The following is a 22,608-nucleotide window of genomic DNA, read 5'->3' as shown; positions in this document are numbered from 1 at the left end:
TAAGTGAATGGACAAATAAGGCTATGGCAGTTCCCATGTGGTGAGGGTGAGCTCCTTGGTGACATTTGGAAAAATGACTTCATTCATACATAAGTCATGTTTTCCATGATTGTGGGGTTTCATTCCATAGTTTTGGTCATCATTCAAACATCATCCAAACAACCATTCTCCTTGGTACTTCCCTAGTTTTGTTGAGACTAGTTGAGTATGATCTTAGATATGCATTGAAGCTTATGACCTATGTAAACTATTGGGAGTTTCTCATTGGAATATGTGGGAAATTTTTCTTTCTCATCTTGGGAAAGGATGGAGCTTGGAGGGGGAACTTGTTGGGTAAGATTTCCTAGTGTGAGGCTTGAGGGGTTCCTAGAAGATCCTTGAGGGTAGTTGGAACTCCTAGAGTTACCATTCTTTTAGACTTCCCAAATCCTAGGGCACTTTTTGAAAGTGAACTAAAGAAAAACTCATTGAAGTTGGGTAGCTATGTTAAGTTGGAAACCATATTTTGTAGTCCATTTGAAACATTGGATAAGATAGGACTAGTTAGATACATGTTTAGATATCCTACTTCCATGAATGTGCATAATGTATTCCATGTATCTTTGTTGAAAAAGTATGTGCATGATCGTAACCATGTCACTGATTGGAATTTGTTTTAGGCAAAACTTGAAGGAGACTTTTAGGAAAATACAATATATATCCTATACAAAAAGGTCATGTTGCTGGAAAAAAAATCCATAGGGCAAGAAAAGGTCCAATGTGCATACTACATCCTTGAATAAGTGAAAAAGGCATTGGAATATATAATGCGAGAAGCATATATACAATTATTTTTGAATTTTGGATGCAAATTCTATATATTTGTACACTGACACGGTGATGTGCGCTAATGGAAATTCCAAAATAAGGGCGAGAGAAAGGAAATACCCTAGTTTTGATCCTTATATTAACAATGTATATTTGTAAATGATGAAATGCCAAAGATCTTAATAATGTAATAGCTTTGAATATTAATAATAAAAATACAACACTAGTTGCAAATGGTTAAGGACAAAGTTATAGAAGGGATATTGTTATAGGCCATTTTGTCACATTTGGTCAATAGGCCTACAAACTGGATCAATCATCATTCACGAACATGTTGTCATCATCTCGACATGAAGCCATATGCATGAACTTTTCAAATAACTGAGTTTCTAGGTCTAACTACTCCAAATCAATGCTTTTAAGGCCCAACGCATACTGCCCCGTTAGAGACCTGCGTTCAGCATCAGGTTTCTCCCTTCCGCGCTTGCGCTGATAAAAAACAACTTACTTCTTGTTGGGGGTGCGTTGATTCTAGAAACTTGAGAAAATTAAAAAGAATCTAGAAGCTTCCTCTTCCGGAAGCTTCCAGGGGTTGTTTCAACCATTTAGCTTGGGTAAGAAGCTCAAGTCCTAACTCATCCTACCTTAGAGATTTCAAGTCTTCTCCCTTGAGCTCATCCTACCATCTTTAGTGGATCCCAAGCCTAGATTGGTAAATGGATAAGAATTCCTAAACTACCACACTCTCCTATATATTTACTGCCATCCATAACATCAGGGTTGGATTTTGGAGACTGATCATACCCTCATGCTTCTGCCTTGAATCTAAGAGAGTCATCATCTTCATAAATTAGGGTGACAATGAGGTGTGGTTTGTGACAAGGAAGGGCAGGTCAACTTGGTGATATCACTACAAGATAAACTACTATTCTTGGTTGTAAACTCTCTCGAATTTCTATTAATACAAAGAGTACACTGTTTTCCTATATGTGTTATGTTATGTTTACATTCATGTATTTCAATGCCTCGCTAATTCATAGAATAGAGTAATTGAATTATGCTACATAGATATTGTGGATCCTTGGCTTATTTTGGTTGCATATGTAGGTTCTAATTATAGCGCTTGGAGCTACAATTGGATCATATCGGGCAAGAGGAGAGTAAATCTTGTGATGGATTCTAAGTAAGCCTCTTTCCATTCTTCAATATCTCTAAGGAAAAAAATATATTCCTTGATTTTTGTTGTTCTAGACCAGTCCACTAGGTCTAGGGAAGATACTTTTGTTCGCAATAGTAAATTCTGCATAACAAATTGGTGACTCCACTAGGGATCGATTCTTCCCTTAGTGATTCCCTTGACCTTGGCACCTTTTTCACCTCTTAAATTCATCTTGATTCACTCACTCGGACATTGAATGATACTAAGAAAACATATGTTTGAGCTTTGTTGGGTTTTTTATGTTGTGTTTTGATTGAAAATGTCACAACACGTCTCTCTGTTCTGAGACAGAGTTCCCTAGTGAATCCAGCATAGCTGCCTACCTACTCTGCAATGCACCTTATCCTATGTTGAACCTGCGCTAATTGCACTACAACGCACCTTCTCTTATGCTGCACCTGCTCTGATTCCTTTGTATTTGCACTACAACACACTTGATCCTGTGTTGCACCTGCTCTGTAGGGCACTGGTGTCCTTTATGCACTTGCACTGATCTTGTAGGATGCACAATTTTGCAGTCCTTGTCCTTGCTCTCTGATATAATTTGTTCTATCATGTTCTTGAGTTTTCTGAGTTTGTCAGTGTCTCTTAAAAGTCATCTTAATGTTTGCATTTGTTTTTATTAGCCTTTGGTAAGAATTTCTTCGGCTTCTTCTTCGTCTGATTAATTAGGTAATTTGTAAACATAGAGCTTGATTGTTGATCCAATTGAAGAAATTTGTATTGTAGTCATATTTTGTGTGATTTATTCTATCAATGATCTTGCTGCATCTTAGTTTCCATTGCAATTGAAGATTAAGAGAAAAGAAAAGAAAAGAAATTATTTTCATTGCATATAGGGCTTTGATTTTGATTGGAATAGTGAATTTGAGGAGATCAATTGTTGCATCACTTATTTGTGGTATTGTTGATTCATTTCTTATTTCCCTACTTAATTTTCCTTTCATTGTTAAAAGGAAAAAAGAGAGAGTTCTTTTTTATCATATTGGTTGCATCATAGGTGTGGTCATGCGACATCAAGTTTTGAGCCGTGAAATCGAAACATAATTCAAGATCAACTCTAAAATTCACCTCAATCAACCTAAGGATCATTTGTCATATTTGTTGGACACGGATTGTCATTGATGTCAATATGACAATATTCGAGGAGCAGATAGAGACGAGAGAAGCAGACAAAGCCGAAGAAGAGGAGCACACAGAGCATAGGAAATTCATGAGAGATTTGTTTTACACATGCAGTGAAATTATTTTGATTCTAGAGCTGTGAAATAGTTGAACTGATAATTTTGATTTTCAAGGTACAGATCAATGGCTTCAGAATAGGAAAACGCGAGAATACCTTCTGGCCAGGAGGCAGAAGAGAGACGGGAAAAGGCCTTTGATAACTTGGAATCTGCAAAATGGATGGCACATGTTGCCAAAGATGCTAGCACCGAGTCTGCCTCTTCTGCACTGGGTAGTATCAAGGAGGGCACCATGTCGGCCTTCAAGGGCCTCCAAGAAAAAATCGAGAATGCCAAGGATTCTATCACGGACAAGACACAGGAAGTCAAGGACACCACTGTGGACAAAACACGAGAGAATAAAGATTCTGTAGCAGACAAGATGAGAGAAACTACAGATACAACTGTGAATAAAGCGCGTGAGTATAAGGATTCTGCTGCGCAGAAAGCTAAGGAAACCAAAGATGCAGCTATGGAGAAAGCATCGAGCAACAGCGGAAACGGGTGGTCGAGAGTTGTTAGATCTTCACGTGGCAAATCCAATGGCTATCGTGCAAGAAAGTCGCGTGGAGGTTAACGGCCGGGGGGACAGGCGGTTTCGCGGTTTTGCGGTATCCCCCGCACCGCCCACAGGAGGATGGCAGTATCCGTATATGGTTGCGCGATCCAGTCACAATACGACGCGTGGTGGATGAAAACTGTCGCCCCTGCAGGTTAACGCGTATGCAGGTTGCATGATTGATCCGGATTTAGACAGGAACGCAATAGATTATAGAGATAACCATAAATACAGAGATGAGATAACCATAAATACAGAGATGCAGTGGAAATAATACTTCATTTCATTACTGTAAAATACTGAAATGTGCTTACAAACAGAAATGGGAATAAACCAGCTAGGGCGATGGTAGCTTATCTCTGAGAAGAGATGTGGCGGCTACATGCCTCTGAACTGTTCTCCAAACTGTGTTACAATGAGGCTCGAAGGCCTATTTATTATTGAGAAACAATGTAAAACCCTTAACATTCCGAAATCTAACCCTAGAAGATGAAACACCAAATTGTGGGCCACGTTTGGGTAAATTGGTACATCAATTTCCCGGGGTCGTAACTTTGGCATACGATCTCCGTTTGACGCGTACGATAGCCCGTTAGAAAGATCTATCCGAGTACTACCACTTTGGGAGGCAACATGGGTCCATGGACCCATGTTGCCCCAGATTCCCAAAAAAACGTCGTTTAGGGCCTCAAAACGGCTCCGGAAGTTCAGGACCCGAAAAAATGCTAAAAATAGTAAACTGTGCTACAATTTAGGAAACTGAAAAAGCTGAAAGAGACAGTTGTGGGGGTCCAAATGGGATAGGTGGGTGGCCACCAACATCCACCTGGATCATTCCTCCCCCCTTAGGAAGCAATGGTCCCCATTGCGTTGAGTTCCTCCCTGAGATGAGGAAGCTTCTATTGAGTTGGTTCTCTGGTGAGCTATTCTGCAATCTCTGATGTGTCCAGAAATGGTGGGAAGCATGGTCGACGACGGTCCACATTGAACACTCGGTGCAAGCGAAGGAATGGAGGAATGTTGTGCTTCAAAGCATTGTTTCCCGTAGCCTTGGTACTGATGTAAGGACCATGTCGGAGTGGTCTGAGTTTCTGATGGGTTCTGGTAAGGTGTTCTCTCTGCATATGCAACCAGACTTTGTCGCCCACTTGAAGCTTGTGTGGTACCCCTGTGCGTGAGAAGTTGTTCCTGTGTTCTGTCATGACCGTATTCCTTTGCTGTTGCTGCTGCGTAGAGGAACCCTTTGCAGGGGTCATGGATGTAGCAACAATCTTCCCCTTACTTTTGGAGTGGACCAGACAGATGAATTTCCTGGTCTGTGATATGAGCTTGCTGCCTTTCTTGGTAGTGATCAAAGATGTGGCGGTAGGTGGGGCTACCTCTGGTATCCTGTATAATGAATTATTCAAAGAAACAATGACAGCACGAGGCCTAGACTCATACACAGCATGTCGCCTCCACAAGTATGGTTGGCCTAATAATACATCACAAACATCCAGAGGTGTAACATCACACAATACCTCCTCTGTGAAAGGCTTGATGCTGTAGGGAAGGCGGCACTGCTGGCGAACTTTGAGATCTTGTCCTTCATGAAGCCACCCGATACTGTACGGTTGTGGGTGTGGTGTAGTCGGTAGGCCCAACCGCTTCACGACCTCTGCTGAAACAAGGTTCTTTTGGCTGCCACTGTCGACAATGAATTGTAGCGGCGAACCCTTCACCCACATCTGTGAGTGGAAAAGACGCTCCCCTTCCTCTGGATTTTCGGGCTCATCTTTCTGGATCTTGGCAGTGGCAACAGTGGCGCTGGGATCCGCATCAATGATCTGCTTCCCTTTGCAATTCCCCTTGTCGGGTTCTGGCTCAGGGTCGGAACATGCATCTGATTCGGAAGCCTTCAACTCAGCCACTAGTGACTGCTTGGTCCGACACTCACTTGTGTTATGAGTGGGACTCTTGTGGAACTCACACCACTTCCCTGTGTCCTTCTTCGGCTTCATGGTGTTGTTCTTTTCTTGCGGCTTCGACGGGTTGTCTTGGGTCACCCCGCCTTGGCTTTGTCCTTTGGGCTTTGGATTTGTAGATCCAAAGTCTCGCTTCTTCTGTTTGAACTTTTGCTCGATTTTGACAGCGTATCGGTATGCTGTGCCGAGTGAGGAGATGTTCAAGAACACCATCTCTTCCTGGATGTATTTGTGCAGGCAGCCACGATATTTGAGTACCAGATGCAGCTCAGAACCTTTGATACCCAACTGTGTGCGAAGGGTATGAAAAATTTTTGTGAACTCCGGCACATCTTGGTCTTGTCCCTGCCGTAGTGTGGTCCATTTGATGTATTTGTCCTCATAGCTTCCGATAGGGTAGTACTGCTCCTTGATGGCATCCCGGAAGTCATTCCAAGTGGGTGCGGCTGAAAATAGTGAGCATGTACTTTCATCCTTCTGCTCGCAGTAGGTTTCCCACCAGTCCTTGACGTGGGGGACTGCTTTGAGAAGGGCGAAAACAATCTTTTCCCGATTTGAAAATTCATGAACAGAAAAATACCCATCTAGTAGATTTAACCATTTATCTACGGCATCTGCGTCTATTTGACCCTCGAAGATGGGGATTTCAAAATTAACTTGTACCTTAAATGGTGTGGCGTTTGCAGAGTCGCTGTTGGAGGCCGATGCGTCGCCTCTGGGTAGCCGCTGAAGGATCTGGGCAAAGCTATCCATCATCGCGTTCCTTTGCCGCTCGAGCGCTTCTTCGAGCAAGATTTTGATAGGATATCTTGCCCCCTCGTCTTTCTTCTCATCCGCCATGGGAGGCCGTCGGGATTTGCGAGGCTGGTCTTGCAAAGGTTCGACGAGTTCAAGCCCTAACTCCTTATATCCCGACCTCGTTGGGGACATGCAAAGAAAAACAGAGAAAAAGCAGACCGCTCTGATACCACTGATCTGGATTTAGACAGGAACGCAATAGATTATAGAGATAACCATAAATACAGAGATGAGATAACCATAAATACTGAGATGCAGCGGAAATAATACTTCATTTCATTACTGTAAAATACTGAAATGCGCTTACAAATAGAAATGGGAATAAACCAGCTAGGGCGATGGCAGCTTATCTCTGAGAAGAGATGTGGCGGCTACATGCCTCTGAACTGTTCTCCAAACTGTGTTACAATGAGGCTCGAAGGCCTATTTATTATTGAGAAACAATGTAAAACCCTTAACATTCCGAAATCTAACCCTAGAAGATGAAACGCCAAATTGTGGGCCCCGTTTGGGTAAATTGGTACATCAATTTCCCGGGGTCGTAACTTTAGCATATGATAGCCCGTTAGAAAGATCTATCCGAGTTGCCCCAGATTCCCAAAAAAACGTCGTTTAGGGCCTCAAAAGGGCTCCGGAAGTTCAGGACCCGAAAAACTGCTAAAAATAGTAAACTGTGCTACAATTTAGGAAACTAAAAAAGATGAAAGAGACAGTTGTGGGGGTCCAAATGGGATAGGTGGGTGGCCACCAACATCCACCTGGATCAATGATCGGGGCTTGTGACTGTCGTCCGATCGTGCGATGGATGGTCAGATGGCAAGGAATATGCACGATGTTTAACGTGCGGGAAAAAGGACTGTGACCGTTGGATCGCGATGATCAATGGTTGCGATTGCGAATGCGGCAGAGGCTAATATGGGCGCGATTACGTGGGTTTTTGGAATAAAACAGAAACGGCGGGGCAAAAGGGTGTTTCTAGACTTTTATATCAGTTTTCTTAGATTTCGTTCCTTTGGTTTTCGGATCGCAATGGCAATGGCGACTTCCACCATGATGAGATCGTCTGTTACGGTGGGATCGTTTCGTGAAAATCATCGTCCTTATGTGGCGGTTGATGCACAGATCCGATCGAAGATAACCAACACCGATGGCACAGTCAGATTTCCTTTCGGAAGCTTTGGAAGCAATTTCTTCGGATCCACTGCAGAGTTTGGCCAGGGTTCAACCTTACAATGTCAGAGTGCTAGGACTTTGCAACCAGTTAGAGCTACTACAACAGAGGCCCTCCTAGAGTTCAAAGATCTTCGGGAAAGGAGAGGACCAAGATAGGAATAAATGGATTTGGTCGTATTGGGAAGCTGAAAGATCAAGCGAAGTCAGAGGAAATGACAACGACTGAGGAGGAAGCCTAAGAGACGGTGTAAGTGGAACGAATAGACAAAGGCATGGGAATGTATAAAACAGTAGAAACATAGAACTGTTGGTGTAGTTATGGAGGTGAAGAACCTGAGGGTGAGATAGTAGAAGCAGAAGAGGCAGAAAAAGTAGCGGAGGCTGTAGAGGCAGCAGAAGTAGCAGAGGTAGGAGAGCAGGAGTGAGACAACCTCAGCTGAATAGAGTGTAGCAGCATACCTGTTTATACCAAGGTTGGGTTGGAGCCTCAAAACTGAACATGACTGAAGTCATTGGGGTAGGTGCTCCTAAGTGTGGAACAACTGCAAAATAGAGTTGGTGCTCTGGAGGTTGGAGCCTCACTGAAGTCCAAGTTGGAGCTTGGCAACTATTCACAATCAGATTTATACTTATATTGTATTTATTTCTTTGCACTGTCTTGAGTTTTAATAAAAGCATTAAATTTAGCTGTTGATTTCTATGTTCTGTGTATATACATACATATCTATATAGGTTGTTGGCAATCACTAGAACAATTAAAAAATAAATAGTAAGAAATAATGATTCACCCCCCCCCCCCCTCAGCGTTTTCAACAATTGGTATTAGAGCAATCTTCTTCATACTCGCCTAACAGCTTGAAGAAGGATCCACATCCATGATGAGAAACCACAAAGCATCAGGAGGACCTCCTTTGTTCGATGGTACTAACTTTGGTTTCTGGAAGAAAAGAATGACTTACTACTTAATGTCCCTTGGACCTGAAGTCTGGCATTTTGTTCAAAATTAATACAAAACTACTTCCACACTTCCAAATGACCAAGATGAGAGGAAAGCCTACATCGCAAATGCAAAGACCATGAACTCCATCACTAGTGGAATCACTGATTCCGAGTTTACAAAAATCACGCACTGTACCTCGGCCAAAGAAATGTGGGAGAAGCTAGTTGGCTTGTACGATGGAGACTCAAAAGTCAAAAAGGCAAAGCTTCAAACTCACAAAAGACAATTTGAAAGTTTGAGGATGGAAGATGAATAAGATATTGCAGCATACCTACCCCGAGTAGCTAAAGTGGTAAATTCCCTGAAAGGATTGGACGAAAAAGTTGAAGAAAGTACCATTGTTCAAAAGGTATTAAGGTCTCTTCCAGATAGGTTTGACTCCAAAATAAGCGCTATAGAAGAAGCAAAGGATCTAGATACCCTCAAAATGGATGAACTCCATGGAATTATCACTGCCTATGAAATGAGGAAAGGTGGCCCAAGCTCCAAAGATGCAACATTCAAGGCCTCAAGGTCAAAGAAGGGGAAAGAAAGGAATGACTGTAGTGATGAGTCAGATGTGGAATCCGAATTGGCTCAATTTGTAGGAAAGCTGAAGAAAGGATCTAAGCTTAAAGGCAAGTATCCTCTTATCTGTTTTAAATGTGGTAAAATAGGTCATTATGCAGCAAAATGTCCTCATAAACATGACAGTGATGATGAAGGAAATTCTAAAAGAATGGCACATAAAAAGAAAGGGTTCAGTAAGAAAAAATTCTTCTCCAAGCAAGATGAGTTTATGGTCATCAAAAGGAAATCAGATGAGGAAAGCGATCATGATGAAAGCCAAGAAGCATTATTCATGGCACTTGCAGATGATGATGACTCGGGGCTGGAAGGAAATGTAGATGAACTGTTAATAAGTGCCATTGAAGAAAATGAGAAACTACAGAAAAAAATCATTTCTCTCGAAGTGGAAAACGAGGAAATAAGAAGGAGAGAAGATCTCTTGGAAGCAAAGCTTAAGTAAAAGGAAGAGACTTGTGAAGAACGCGAGACCGAAATAGTGTCCCTGAGAAAGGAGTTGGAGCAAATTAAAAAGAGTTGTAAAAGCTCTCAAATACTTGAGACTATTCTGAAAAATCAGAAACCTCAACATGACAAGTCTGGAATAGGTTTCAAAGGAGAATCCTCAAGCACTAAGAATAATGCGAAAATCTATGCCGATGCACTTTTGTGCAATCCAAAAGATGAAAAGTGCACCCCATATCCCAAGAATGAAGAGAGAATTACTCCAAAGAAGAATGTGGTGTCGAATCATGGACACTACAACAAATACAAACCTGTACTCCACCAAGGGCCCATTGCAAATCTAAAGAACGAGGTAGGAGTAATTCCCAGGAAGGAAATCGACTCAAACCGTGGTTGCTTCAACAAGTACAAAACCATCTTTCTTGGACACTGCTTTCACTGTAAAACTTCGGTCATCAAGCCAGACATTGTATGGCTCGCAGAAGTGAAAAGACAAAGCTAAAGGATAGAATAATCAACTCATATGCCCCCAAAAGGCAGGGACGAATCAAAACCTTTAATACATTTGATCCCTTGACCAAATTTGATCTGATTTTCTCTTTCTACTACAATAATGGACACTATGAACAAGACTACCCACTCAAAGGAAGAAAGACGAGTAGCAAGAACTCTAGCATGGACAAATGCGGCCTGACTCTATATGCTCAAAATAATGGAAACCAGTGGTTTATAGATAGTGGGTGCTCCAGACACATGACAGGAGACAGAAGGAAGTTTGTCTCACTAAGCAAAAAGGAAGGGAATGTGTCCTTTGGAGCGGATCTAGCAGAATTGCAGGAAAAGGAACAATTACTCTGATAAGTGGAAAAGGAAAAGCTCAAGATGCTCTGCTGGTTGATGGACTCAAACACAACCTCTTGAGTGTCAGCGAAATTTGTGATCAAGGACATAGGGTTGTTTTCAGCACCAAAGACTGTGAAATAAGGAAATTTTCCTTAGGGAAACTTGTGGCAAAAGGGGTGAGGAAAACAGACAACATTTACATTCTGAACAAGATTCAAGAAAATGAATGCTACCTGAGTCAGACAGATGAGAGTTGGTTGTGGCACAAGCGACTTGGACATACAAGCTTCGAAATTCTGATCAATATCAGCAAGATAAAAGTTGTACGAGACATCCCAAGGCTGTTCAAACCAAATTAAGCAGTATGTGGTCCATGTCAACATGGAAAGCAGACTAGAATCAGCCACAAGTCAAAGGAACACTGTACATCGAAGCCCTTAGAGATCATCCATGCTGATGTATGCGGGCCAACTAGAAATCAAGCACTCCAAGGAGAAAGGTACTTTGTGTTATTTGTTGATGATTATACTAGAATTATGTGGATATATGTCATAAAGTATAAATCTGAAACTTTTGAGTGTTTCAAGAATCTAAAATCCCTTGTAGAAAATGAAAAATATTCAAAAATTAAGTGTCTTAGAACAGACAAAGGAGGAGAATTCACATCAAACGAGTTTAGTGAGTTCTGTAATATTCATGGAATCAAAAGGGAATTCTCGGCTGCCAGAACACCTCAGCAAAATGGGGTAGTTGAAAGAAGAAACCGAACAGTCCAAGAAATGGCAAGAACTATGCTATTAGCAACAGACTTACAACCTAGATTCTGGAGAGAAGCATTAGGGACAACTATCTACACACTGAATCGAACTCAATTAAGACCAAATTGTGATAAAACTCCTTATGAGCTATGGAAAGGAAGACCTGCTTTGGTGAAGTACTTCAAGATATTTGGAAGCAAGTTCTTCATAAAAATAAATGATGGTTCACCAGGAAAGTTTGATTCTTAGGTTGATGAAGGGATATTTCTTGGATACTCTACACGGAGCAAGGCTTACAAGTGCTACAATTATCGACTGAAGAAAATAGTGGAAAGCATTGATGTAAAGGTTGATGAAGATCTTCCAGTAAAGGAAAGTGAAGAACATGAAGATGACTCTCTCATTGAAGAAGAAGATCCTAAAGAAGAAGAAATAGATGAGGAAGAAGAAGAAGAAGAAGAAGAGGAAAGAGAACCACCTAATACCCCTTCTAAGATGAAGTATGTCCAAAGACACCATCTAGAAGAGCAGATCATTGGCGATAAAGATGACGGTGTGCAGACCCGAAGAAGAATAATAATTACACCCAAGAGAAAAGTCATTGCCCTCCTATCTATGATAGAAACAGAAACATTTGCAGAAGCAAGTAAGGATCCTCATTGGGTAAAAGCCGTGGAAGAAGAAATGAACCAAATTGAGAATAACAAGACATGGGAGCTGGTACCTCGTCCAAAGGACAAAAACATAATAGGAACCAAATGGGTGTTCAAAAATAAAATGAATGAGGAGGGACAGGTTATCAGAAACAACGCAAGACTTGTCTGCAAAGGCTATTCACAAATTGAAGGAATCGACTTTGAAGATACATTTGCACCAGTGGCCCGTATGGAAGCTATCAGGATGTTCTTGGCATTTGCTTGCTCAAAAGGATTCAAAATCTATCAAATGGACATGAAATCAGCATTTCTAAATGGGGAACTCAAGGAGGAAGTCTACATGGAGCAGCCAAAAAGTTTTGATCTAACAACAGGAAAGGACTTAGTTTGTAAGTTGAAAAAGGCTTTATATGGGTTGAAACAAGCTCCTAGAGCTTGGTATGCAAGACTGGATCACTATCTACAACAACAAGGCTTCAAAAAGGGAGTGGCTGGAAGAAATCTATACATAAAGATAGATCAAGGTAAGTTACTAGTTGCTCTTGTTTATGTCGATGATCTGATTTTTGCTAGTAATAATGATGAAATGAGCCATGAATTTTCTCAAAACATGTCAAAAGAGTTTGAGATGTCAATGATAGGAGACCTGTCCCACTTCCTTGGACTTCAAATATCTCAAACTAGAGCAGGATTGTGTATATCTCAAACCAAATATCTAAAAGACATGCTCAAAAAATATGGAATGGAGGATTGTGCACCCATGAGCACACCTATGACCACAAACTGCAAACTGAGCAAAGATGATGACTCCCCTCTAGTAGATGCAACTCATTACAGGTCAATGATTGGATCCCTTCTATACTTAACAGCTACACGACTAGACATAACGCAAGCAGTAGGAATGGTGGGAAGATTTCAATCTGCTCCCAAACAATCCCATTTATTAGCTGTAAAAAGAATTCTCATATATCTGAAGGGAACTTCTGATTTTGGTCTTTGGTACCCAAAGGACTCAACACTAACTGTAACTGCATACACCGATGCTGATTGGCTGGAAGTATAGATGATCGGAAAAGCACTAGTGGAAATTCATTCTTCCTAGGAGACTGTTAGGTATCCTGGCTCAGCAAAAAACAGTCATCCATATCATTATCCACAGCGGAAGTTGAGTATATTGCTACAACAGACTGTTGTACTCAGATACTATGGATGAAGGAAGCTCTAAAAGATCTCGACGTATGTATAGATCAGCTAATTACCATTTATTGTGACAACACAAGTGCTATCAGTCTCAGCAAAAATCCAGTGATGCACTCAAGAACCAAACACATACCAATCAAGTATCATTTCCTCTGTGAGAAAGTAGCTGAACAAAACATTGTCCTGGAACATATCAGTTCAAAGGAGAAGATAGCTAATATTTTCACAAAACCTCTTCCTCGAGAAGCATTCGAACATCGACGTCAAAATATGGGGGTTATTTCTTTATCATCACTCAAGTTCATTCATAAAGATGTAGCAGGACAGGGGGAGCAGTTTGATAGGGGTAGTCCATATGCATCCCTTTTCCATTGATGTCAAAGGGGGAGAAAGCAAAAGAATATTGCCATCAATAACAAAGGGGGAGATTGTTGGACATAGATTGTCATTGATGTCAATATGGCAATATTTGAGGAGCAGATAGAGAAGAGAGAAGCAGACAGAGCCAAAGAAGAGGAGCACACAGAGCATAGGAAATTCATGAGAGATTTGTTTTACACATGCAGTGAAATTATTTTGATTCTAGAGCCGTGAAATAGTTGAACTGATAATTTTGATTTTCAAGGTACAGATCAATGGCTTCAGAACAGGAAAACGCGAGAAGACCTTCTGCCCAGGAGGCAGAAGAGAGATGGGAAAATGCCTACGATAACTTGGAATCTACAAAATGTATGGAACATGTTGCCAAAGATGCTAGCACCAAGTCTGCCTCTTCTGCACTGGGTAGTATCAAGGAGGGCACCATGTCAGCCTTCAAGGGCCTCCAAGAAAAAATCGAGAATGCCAAGGATTCTGTCACGGATAAGACACAAGAAGTCAAGGACACCACTGTGGAAAAAACACGAGAAACTAAAGATTTTGTAGCAGACAAGACAAGAGAAACTACATATACAGCTGTGAATAAAGCGCACGAGTATAAGGATTCTGTTGCACAGAAAGCCGAGGAAACAAAAGATGCAGCTATGGAGAAAGCATCGGGAAGCAGCAGAAACGGGTGGTCGAGAGTCGTTAGATCTCCACGTGGCAAATCCAACAGCTATCACGCAGGAAAGTCGCGCAGAGGTTAACGGCCAGGGGGACAGGCGGTTTTGCAGTAAGCGGTATCCCTCGCACTACCCACGGGAGGATGACGGTATCTGTATATGGCCGCGCGATCCAGTCACAATACGACACGTGGCAGATGAAAACCGCCGCCCCCACAGGTTAACGCGTATGCAGGTTGTGCGATCGGGGCTTGCGATTGCCGTCCGATCATGCGACGGACGGTCAGATGGCGAGGAATACACACGATGTTTAACGTGCGGGAAAAACGACTATGACCCTTGGATTGCGATGATCAACGACTGCAATTGCGAATGCGACAGAGGCTAATATGGGCGCGATTACGTGCGTTTTTGGAATAAAACAGAAACGGAGGGGCAAAAGGGTGTTTCTAGACTTTTATATCAGTTTTCTTAGATTTCATTCCTTTGGTTTTCGGATCGCAATGGCAATGGCGACTTCCACCATGATGAGATCATCTGTTACGACGGGATCGTTTTGGGAAAATCATCGTCCTTCTATGGCGGTTGATGCACAGATCCGATCGAAGATAACCAGCACCGATGGCACAGTCAGATTGCCTTTCGGAAGCTTTGGAAGCAATTTCTTTGGATCCATTGCAGAGTTTGGCCAAGGTTCATCCTTACAATGTTAGAGTGCTAGGATTTTGCAACCAGTTAGAGCTACTGCAACAGAGGCCCTCCTAGAGTTCAAAGATCTTCGGGAAAGGAGAGGACCAAGATAGGAATAAATGGATTTGGTCGTATTGGGAAGATGAAAGATCAAGCGAAGTCAGAGGAAACGACAACGACTGAGGAGGAAGCCTAAGAGACGGTGTAAGCAGAAACGAATGGACAAAGGCATGGGAATGTATAAAACAGTAGAAACAGAGAACTGTTGGTGCGGTTATGGTGGTGAAGAACCTGAGGGTGAGATAGTAGAAGCAGCAGAGGCAAAAGAGGCAGAAAAAGTAGCGGAGGCTGTAGAGGCAGCAGAGGCAGAAGAGCAGGAGTGAGACAACCTCAGCTGAATAGAGTGCAACAACATACCTGTTTATACCAAGGTTGGGTTGGAGCCCAAGAGGTTGGAGCCTCAGAACTGAACAGGACTGAAGTCATTGGGGTAGGTGCTCCTAAGTGTAGAACCACTGCAAAATAGAGTTGGTGCTCTGGAGGTTGGAGCCTCACTGAAGTCCAAGTTGGAGCTTGGCAACTATTCACAATCAGATTTATACTTATATTGTATTTATTTCTTTGCACTGTCTTGAGTTTTAATAAAAGCATTAAATTCAGTTGTTGATTTCTGTGTTCCGTGTATATACATACATATCTATATAGGTTGTTGGCAATCACTAGAACAATTAAAAAATAAATAGTAAGAAATACTGATTAACCCCCCTCTCAATATTTCCAACAATATTAACGCAAATATCTAGACGTCTGGGCTAGAGACGTATCCCAACATATTTAAACTTATAAGACATCATCCTATGTCAATGTTACATTTCAAGGGTTATATCCTGTTCTACGTACGTAAGTGTATAGCATCATTCTCTACATACCTTCGAGTATATGGGAATGCTCTCATTGAATGGTTATGCATTAGACAACACTACTATGTACTGTGCTCCCATGTACCTTCGGGCATATTTTGGAAGTTCCCACTAGGTTGCTTTCCTACCATAGGTATCCGAGTCATTCGCCTAACACATTGTGATACACCAAACACAACATTCAGGGAGATTGCTTGCCTGTATGTAAATCCTTGGTTTACCAAGGTGGTATATTGGAGTTCACAGTTGCTTGATAATCCCTTTTTCCCTAGTTACCCATTTGTTTTATTTGTGTCTTTAATTTCCATTGACCGCGGAACAACATCCTTACCGTAGGATACCTCCTTAGTGGATCTTTGTTCAAGACTAATGGCAATATTTTAAGAGTCTACCAATAAATAAAATTGCGCTGATGAGAATACTGTTCCTTTTCCTTCTTTTATAAATATTGGTTCTCCTTATATGGCAACATCGTCCCTTCTCAGATTTACCATTTGGTTTGTGAGTTTGTTTGTTTTTGACCCCCATGGTTCAGAACGTCCAAACTTATCCTCAACCAAGTTCTCCTCCATCTGGACAACATCAAACTCAAGTTGATCCTAAATTTGACCCTTTTCCTTCTTCACCCATTGTTTCTTCATCCATTTCTTCCTCCTAGTTGTTGTGGCCACAACCTATTACATTTTTTCGAGTGTTTTTGTTGTTCCCTCTAGGGAATAGCTACTGTTCCCTAAAGGGAACAACACCTTTTTGGAGTGTTTTTTTTGAGTTTTCACAGTGCCCTTCAAGGAACAACACTTTTAGAGTTTGTTGTGGCCACAACCACCACCCTATTAAAACTTGCTCTGGGGGAAATTTGAATGGGTCCCTTGAGAAGTTTGATCTTTCGTCTATCCGAATGATAGCTGTAGTTGTGAGATGGAATTATGTCCTCAAAGTTGAACGGCTCAATGGTTTATTAATTATGGTTGCAATCCGTTTTTAATCATCAGTCCCCAAAAAATCATTACGCCCTCTTGAGATTTAGCGCTAGAAGGACTCATATAACCCCTAGTTGCAGAGTCTATCTCCTTATGAAAGTTTTTATGAAGGTAAGGTTTGTTTTAGGCATTTTTGTCATATCTCTCATAATCATAGCTAATGATGATCATTCATGCATGCAAGGACCAAGAGAAGAAAAGCAAGGTCGACGAGCTGATGCATAAGCATAATGAAGGGCTGCAATGAAAGATGCAAAGGGATCATGAGGTGGTAATAAAATTCGAGAAAGTAACGCAGCCTTTGAATGATCATCGTAGGAAAAACATGCCTAGTCCACATGATACCTCTACCAGCTAGATTTTCATTGCCATGTGTCGTGGATTTGGGAGAGAATGGGGTATGATGTCCTAAAATTTTGAGAAGATAGGAAGCATAACATATGTTGGTATAAGAGTTCTTATGTCTCTCCAGGGACTCTAGATGACACCTCTACACCACTGATGTCGATATTGAAAAGACATGCTCTGCAATAAAGGGATATGGAACCACCACAGTGGATAATGGAGGCCCACTCTATGTTAAGTGGAGGTACTCCTGATAGCGCAGATCCATCAAGTTGTTGTTACCTCCAGATACACCTTAAATCATGCCAGATGTTCGATGATGAGAGCAATGTCCTCATTTGCCTTCAGGAAATAATAGGGAATAACGTTCAGTAGATACATGTGCGAAGAGATGGCTTGCAGTCATTCTTATTTCCATCGACATCCATTCAGTTCCTCCAGGAAATAAAATGCTCTAGAAAATGTGGCCTTGACATGTCAGCGGTTTCATTGACCATTCTATGTTTGTATATTTTAATTTGTATATTGAAAAGAATAGGAAGAGGGAAAGTCATGGAAGACCAAGGGTCAGTTGTCTTGTTGCATAAGTATTACCTCTGGATATGGGTAAAGGACTTTTTTTTGGCAGAAGAGGGGTCGATTTTATTATGCTAATAAAGAAGACTGTTTCGGTCAAGAAGAAGCCTTTTTTCAGATTCATTTTCCTTTTATTTTATGTTTGGAATCAGGGTGTTGTGACTGGCATGAGGATATATATGTTTTATTTTTGTGCATAGTGATAACAGACAACTTATGACTAGTCTTGGTTATTTGAATATAATTCGTTATCATGGTTAACTCATGAGCGGTCTCCAATTCGAAGCTATATTAAACATCAGTTGCAAGTTTTATTTGTAGAAACAAGAATGTGTATTCTTGTATGAATAATTAGATTGCAATTAAGCTTAAATACAAGCTTGTTCATCGGTGAACTCAGTAGTTGATTCATTTGGAATTCGAATCTATATATGATGTTTAATCTCTTTTATTATGCTCCTGCACGATAGATTAGAATAGTTACGACTAGCATAAGTAGGTAGAATCAGTATAGATAGGACTTGATACATATAGGTTAGCTGTTTCTTTTGTTGATTTAATGGAAGTATTCCTCCGGGGAGCAATATTTCAACACCTATAACAGTTTACGGGATCCTTTAAAACCCATTAACTAGCCATTCCAAACAAAAGCAGATCTAATCAGGGTCTACGATCAGGTTGGTTCCCCTCTGTTGGCATAGCGAAAATTCGCCGTGTCAATAGATTTGGTGCTAGAACGAGGACCTAAACTCCGTTCACAACTTTTCAGGTTTTCATCTATAAATGTTGCGCGTGGATTATGAAAGATTAATGTATGGATCATAAAGGTCGAAAAGATCCTTCCACCCATTTGGAAGAGCCTCATTTTGAAGAAACAGATGTCACTCTAAGTCCTGTGTTGGGTCACCCAAGGAAGAGAGATTGTGGGAGTACCTTGTCACTTAGGAACAATCAGTCAGAGTACTTACTAGTGCTTACACTCGTTCCCTCTCTCAGCTCTCCATCTTTCATTCCTTCCTTTTGACCGCTAAAAGAAAGCCAAGGATATTTCCCATAAACGAAGAGACATCTGCAGCCCTTTCTCTTGAAGATATTGTGTTAGAGTCCTTGCAAAGTATCGACACTCCTTGGTAGGAAATTCCTGAGGATCCCCTCTTTAGAGGTGACTTGTGCTCAGAAAATCAAGGAAACCAGCATCCTTGGATTGATTTGGAAAATCGTAACAAAGAACGCCCAGAGGAGACCCTCAACCAAAACTTCCCAAATCATACTATGTCTAACGTTCCTCCTCCAAGTGGGAATCAACCTCCACTACCTCCTCCAGGTGGGAATCAGCCTCCACTGCCTCCTCCAGGTGGGAATCAACCCCCACCCCCTCCGGGAGGACCCCCTCCCTGGATTGCACAGGATGCTGTAGCAGTACCTGGGTAGCAGCATGCCTTACCCAAGAATGCAGAAAGAGTATTGCCCAAATTCGACCCTGAGCGGGGAGACACCGCTGATAACCATATCTACTCTTTCTTCCTAGCCGTGCACATGTTGGGGGTAGCCAATGAGGATGTGGTATGTTACTTATTCCCTTTTACTCTGATTGGTGCAACATCAACATGGTACTTTATCCTGAGAATAAGATCAATCACTTCATTGGATGCTTTTCAACGGGCCTTCTTAGACAAGTTTGGCGATGATAAGACACTTGCGGCCTTGGTTTTAGAACTATCACGTTTAAAAATGGAAACCAAAGAAAAGGTCAAGGATTTTAACATCCGATTCAACACTTTGTTCAATAGAATCCCGGCTAATGCTAGACCTACTAATGAGGTGCTCATGGAATTCTACATCACTGCTCTCCTTGTCCCTACTGCGATGTGGGTCAAAAGGAGTAATGCATAAACCTTACAAGGTGCCATTGATGAAGCAGTAAAAGTTGAGAATGAAATGATCAGTCTCACAGCATGTCACAATACGACTGAAGAAAAGAAAGCCTCTCAATAATCAAAGAAGAATAATGGGAGTGATAATAAAGCGGATGAGATCAAGGAAAAGGACACCACAGATGTGGAAGGTTTGCATCGGATCATTAATAAATTGACGAACACAGTCATCGATATGAAAAGAAATTCTAGAGAAAGTACAAATGGGAATGGAGGAAATAATAACAACAGAAAATCCTTCAAACCTTTCTATCGCAAGAAGACAGAAGGTAGTCATAGTCAACCTGCGTTGCCTGCTCCACCTAATGAAGGGATTTTAAATATGGAAGACCTGGCTCTTATCGGATCACTTCTTACCAAAGAAGAACCTATAGTAGATCTGGAGCAAGAATAGGAAGATGAGGAAGATTACGAAGTAGAAGAGCCCAAGAACGAGGCATCTCAAGTCAATGTACTATGGGAGTTCTTTGCAAATGGGAACGATGACGAAGAAGATAGTATAGAATAAATTCACACTAATGAAATCCACACACGAAGTAAAGGGCCACTTGCAGATGTGATGAAGCCTGTAGACTAGAAAAACAGAGATGTTCACCCTTCGAAGAAATCCACTCCGAAGGCTCCTAATGAGAATAATAAACCTAGTGGTAATTCCAAGAGTACTCTAGTTGTGAGCTATCCAGAGAAGGATAATACATCACCAAATGAAATGAAGGCAACTCAAAATGGTAAATTCCCACCTAAGAGTGGCAAGACCGGTATGTTTACTCTGCCCTAACCCATTTATAACATTGATTACAACATTGTGGATGATCTTAAGAAATCTCGAGATAATATCACGTACTTTGATTTGTTAAAGTTAACGCAGCAGAGAGATTTTCTTTTGAAAGCTATGAATGAACGGAATTGCAAATCTCTCGCCAATCCGAGTAGTCAAACCAAAACTTTGGTGTCCAGACCTGTTAGTACCTCTAGTGCATCCCAAATGCCATTAGCCATGGAGGCCACTCTGTCAAAAATGAATCTAACACCCTAAGATGTCAGTTCAACCATTATAGGAAGGAAATCAAAATCCATGACTCCACCTTTCCTTATCACATTTGAAATCTTCAACATGAACATACACAATTGCCTAGTAGATTTCAGTGCCTCGTCCACTATTATGCCTTACGCTGTTGCTAAAAGACTGCATGCAATGCCCCAGAAACTGGAACTCAAATTAAGCAACTGGACTGAACGAATGTAAAAGTAATTGGAGAATTGAAAGATGTGCTGATTCGGATGACTACCAAAACACAGTACACGCAAGTCATTGACATAGTGGTAGTCGACATACCCGAGGCATATGGAATGCTTCTTAGTAGGGACTGGTAAACAAATTTGAATAGATATTTCTCAACTAATTGGTCCCATCTCTTGTTTCCTCAGAAAGGAAAAGGTGATATGCTGAGAGTTGATTGAGAAAGATATATGAAATATGTAGTGGTAGAATTAAACGACCCCAATGAACCTGTAATGTTTACCAACTCTATCCTTGGGAATTATAGTTTCGACATTTGTGCCATGGAAACCTATTTTGGAGAATTCCATGTAGAGACAGTTGAAGAAACTGCAACAAACACATAGTTGTAAGCTCTCCCCTGTAGTCCAACTGATGAACTATCCTATATTATAGTAGATGATAGGACTAATTTTGTAGAAAGCAGTTCAATTGATGTAACATTATATTCTATATTTTGGACACCTTACTTTGATGGCTCTAACTGCATAGAGGGCGCAGGTGCTAGGAGCATTCTCACTGACCCATAAGGGAACCAACATTTGATGGCCAACTGGTTGGAGATCGTGTGCACCAACAACACGTAGGGTACAAAGGCTTGCTGTAGAGCCTGAAGAAAGCCATTGACATGAAGGTGAAAAAGCTTAAAGTTTTTGGTGACTCATAGATAATTGTTGACCAGGTAAGGAAAAGGATACATTGCAATTTTCCACACCTGGTAAGATGCCAACATGAGGTATGGAGCTTAATTGATAGTTTTGATTCTTTAATATCACATACATACCTTGAGGGAAAAGCCAAGATGCCGATCTGATGGCTGGTGTGGCTTCAAAAATTTTGCCTAACCTTAGATTAAACAAGAATAAATATTAAGTTGAATTGATTTTTATACCATCCATACCTGATAACATCTCAAATTGGCAAGGTATTCGAAGGCAACGAGCAAATCCTTGAGTTCCTACATTGCGAAAGACATTCAAAAATGCACTCATTGATGTAAAATAGCATGACAAACTTATGAATGAGAGTGAAGATGAGGAAAAGGACCAGTCCAATATAATTCCCAAGTCAGTTGTTAAGATGGAGCATTTTATGACCTATATGATAAATTTGAAAAGCTGAATAACTGCAAAACGCATAGGTCATCCATGAAGTATGAGTCGGTCAACCTTGGAATTGAAAAAATACCCAAAAAATGTTAATTTGGGCTTAGGATGCTCTCCACAAGAAAAGGCTGCGTTTGTTAAGTTGTTTAAAGAGTACAAGGATGTCTTTGCATGGACATATGGCGACTTAAAAACCTTCGATACCGGCATCATGCAACATGTAATTCCTTTGGAAAAGGATGTTAAGCCCTACCAACAAAAGCTTCGTAAGATGCATCCAAGCCTGGAACTGTTGGTGAAGAAAGAATTAAACAAAATGCTGGACGCTAAAATCATTTTTCTAGTCAGGCACACCTGCTGGGTAGCCAATCTCGTGCCAGTAAGAAAAGAAAATGGAGACATCAGATTATGTATCAATTTCAGAAACCTGAACAAAGCATCGCAGAAGGATAACTATCTTGTCTCGTCTATGGAACACATTCTTCAATGCATTTCTGGGTCTGAAATGCTATCCCTATTGGATG

General features: G+C 41.2%; 2 protein-coding genes across 2 annotated transcripts; both read left to right on the top strand.

Moving 5' to 3' along the window:
* Nucleotides 1-3,415: 3,415 nt before the first annotated feature.
* On the top strand, nucleotides 3,416-3,826 carry LOC149229002 (uncharacterized). Its single transcript, XM_089380930.1, has one exon. The coding sequence runs from the start codon at nucleotides 3,431-3,433 to the stop codon at nucleotides 3,824-3,826; it is 396 nt and encodes a 131-aa protein (XP_089237056.1). The 5' UTR covers nucleotides 3,416-3,430.
* A 10,020-nt stretch (nucleotides 3,827-13,846) lies between these two features.
* On the top strand, nucleotides 13,847-14,338 carry LOC149229001 (uncharacterized). The gene has a single exon (XM_089380929.1). It carries the CDS (start codon nucleotides 13,847-13,849, stop codon nucleotides 14,336-14,338), a length of 492 nt encoding a protein of 163 aa, XP_089237055.1.
* The last annotated feature ends 8,270 nt before the right edge of the window (nucleotides 14,339-22,608 follow it).

Source organism: Pinus tabuliformis, chromosome J (genome assembly GCF_031772625.1).
Source record: "Pinus tabuliformis cultivar Carrire ecotype Pingquan chromosome J, CPIR1, whole genome shotgun sequence".
Lineage (NCBI taxonomy): Eukaryota > Viridiplantae > Streptophyta > Pinopsida > Pinales > Pinaceae > Pinus > Pinus tabuliformis.
This window is presented reverse-complemented; position numbering and strand designations above follow the sequence as displayed.